This window comes from Alligator sinensis, unplaced genomic scaffold (assembly GCF_000455745.1).
Source record: "Alligator sinensis unplaced genomic scaffold, ASM45574v1 scaffold368_1, whole genome shotgun sequence".
In the NCBI taxonomy this organism is placed as follows: domain Eukaryota; kingdom Metazoa; phylum Chordata; order Crocodylia; family Alligatoridae; genus Alligator; species Alligator sinensis.
In genome coordinates, this window is record NW_005842025.1 from 815,160 (window position 1) to 817,967 (window position 2,808).

General features: G+C 46.7%; 1 protein-coding gene across 2 annotated transcripts in view; it reads left to right on the forward strand.

Annotated features, from left to right (window-relative positions):
* The window catches only part of LOC102377557 (interleukin-17D-like), a 13,642-nt gene extending 11,419 nt beyond the window's left edge, over positions 1–2,223 (forward strand). For both annotated transcript variants that reach the window (XM_006022240.2, XM_006022241.2), the window contains 2 exons: positions 48–295; positions 862–2,223. In XM_006022240.2, coding sequence (XP_006022302.1) covers positions 48–295; positions 862–1,084 — 471 coding nt within the window. In that variant the 3' untranslated portion in view covers positions 1,085–2,223. The remainder of the gene's footprint in view (positions 1–47; positions 296–861) is intronic.
* Positions 2,224–2,808: the final 585 nt, after the last annotated feature.

Here is a 2,808-nt window from a genome sequence, read left to right on the forward strand (position 1 = left end):
CTCTTTCCCCTAAATTTCTATCTCTTCCATATATGTTTGCTCCCCAGGTAAAAGTGACAGCTCAAGTTCTGCTATGCTTAGTCTTTCGCCACACATTCAGTGCCCACGTCCCCTGCCAGGAACCTTCAGATGCAGAGCTAGAATCCATACTGAACCCCTATCTTGCTTCTGGTGCTAGCTTATTGGCTCAAACAGATGAGGTTTTGCCTGATGAGGAACTGAAGGCATGCCCTGTAAATGTCAACCAGACCTCTTCCCGTCTCCAGGACAAGAGTACCTCACCCTGGTCATACAGGTAAGCTGCTGATAGAGGAGCAAAGACTGTCTCAGCAACTCTGAATATAAGGCCATGTCACTGGACTTCAGATCTTGGAAACCCTCCAGCTCTCATTCACTGGGATGTGGATTTGCATTTCCTTTGTCTTAAATATTAAAGGGCCATGCTCTGTAGAGAAGCTGAATGCTAGTGTTGATGTCTCCTTGGCTATCTGGCTGCACCTCAGATGGACATCCTCTTGATGCTTATAGTTCTGGATGCAGAGGTGGAGCAGCCAAGCTATAACTCCTTTATATAGTGTTCACTTAGATAGTTCTGACCTGTTATTTGTTGGTGTGAGAGGGCACTCTGCCCTTCTCTGTGCCTCTGTTCCCATTCTTGTAAGCTAGAGCTCTCTTAGTCTGGAGAGCAGGGCAGGGATTGACCTCTGGATTCTGTTGTTGCTCCTAACATGGTGGCACTGGACAAATGCAGAGCTGCATTATTAATCATTCTTGAATGGCTTTGGCAGCCCCTAACTGAGGTGCCTGAATAAGCGCTCTGTTTTACTAGGACCAAGTTTCAAATTCTCTTTGTTTTAACAGAGTGAGCGAAGACCCCAACCGATACCCTCAGAAGATAGTGGAAGCCTACTGCCTGTGTGAGGGCTGCCTGGTAAATGGCCAGGAAGACAAGGCTGTGAATAGTGAACCCTTTTACCTGGAGGTGCCAGTGCTGCAGAAATCCAACCAGTGTAAAAGGGGGCAGTATGTTTACCAGCCCAACCATCTGCAGGTTGCTCAGTTTTGTTTTTGCAGTTTTCCCTGACATGCCAGAGCTGCAAAGTACTTTCACCTCTGCCCATCACCCTGCAGCCAACCTCACTGCTGCTGCCAACATAGCACTGCCATTGTCACTCATCATCAGAATGAGCTGATGAAAAGCTGGAGGAGCCAATGCCATGCTGAAACATCAATCAGTAGGCTCTCTAATACCGTCCCTGAATAACGCCAGAGGGAGCACTACCTAGAGACACATCTACAGACCAGCACACAGCCTCACAGCCTTTGCTAACACCACCCATGTTCTCTGGGATATTTACAATGACAGGCCTTACTGCAAATGTGGTTTCCTTGTGACCTGTCTTTCCATGGGGATGTAGGCCAAAGACAAGTGTGACTGGCTCCTTCTCAGCTTCACTTGATGCTAAGGCAGATGTGATCTACAGTCCATAGAGTTCTCCCTACAAAGTACAGTTTGTAGTTAACCCATTTTAATGCAGCCTGAGACAGCTCTTAAGATGGCAGCTGCTGATTTGCAGTTAGACTCTAAGCCTGGAACTTGGAAATGGTTCATTAATAACAGTAAGATGAAACCAAAAAGTCCTTTCTCGATGCCACTTAAAAGCATCTGCACAGTTAGATTTTTTTTTTAAATAAGCCTATGCTATTTTACAGCAGTCAGTGCAAGCCTGCAGCATGCCTCCTGAAACCAACATGTTTGGCACCAGTGCTGTAGATGTAAAACACTGGAGTAGTTCTTTCAGTAGTGGAAGAAATAGCTTCACTTCTGCACTGTTCACTGGAGGCCTCCAGGAGAGGGAAGTATGGCTTAAAACAGACCTCAGATTTCTTCTGGGACAAAGCATTTTATTCTGGGATTCCACTGACCAACAGGCCCATTGTCTCACTTTAGGAGCCTGTGATTTACTGAAATAACCCCTCTCCCCTCAACAACTGGGGCTAATTCAAGTTAATGGAAGTTCACATTGCATGTGTAAATGACTGTCCTATGCCTGTATTGATGCGAGTCAAACCATGGGACAACAGATAAACCTGACACCTGTTTTTAGCCTATGCTCCTTTCCCATGTGGACTTGCTTCCTCTCCTCCCCCACCAGGTTGTTGCTGAAATGGGCTGTGAGGGAAACCAGGAATGACCTTGATCCTCACTACTAATAAATGAATTTTGACTTGGAGCTGTGCCTCGTTCTTGGTGGACATGAACATTTCTGGTGGATCAATTGGTAACATCAGTGCCTGCTTGGCTTTAAACACAGGCTGTGTTTGTACTTGGTTGTACATTTTAAAACTATGTACAATGCTGCTGTCAGAGGCCTGGACTTGACTGCCACTAAACTGCTTACAAGAAGCAACATTCCTACACTGCAGTGTGTATGGACAGAGCCTTCCAATTGCAGAACTGACAGAGATTTCATAGATTTCATAGACATTAGGGCTGGAAGGGACCTCGGAAGATCATCGAGTCTAGCCCCCCGCCCAAAGGGCAGGAAGTCAGCTGGGGTCATAGGATCCCAGCAAGATAAGCATCCAATTTTTTCTTGAAGGTGTTCAATGTAGGTGCTTGAACCACCTCTGATGGCAGGCTGTTCCAGACCTCAGGGGCTCGGAATTCTTCCTTATAGAATCATATCATAGAAGTAGGGTCGGAAGGGACCTTGTAGCTCTTCAAGTCTGACCCCCTGCCTGGGCAGGAGGAAAACTGGGCTCAGTTGACCCCAGTCAGGTAGGCATCAAGCCTGATGTTCAGCC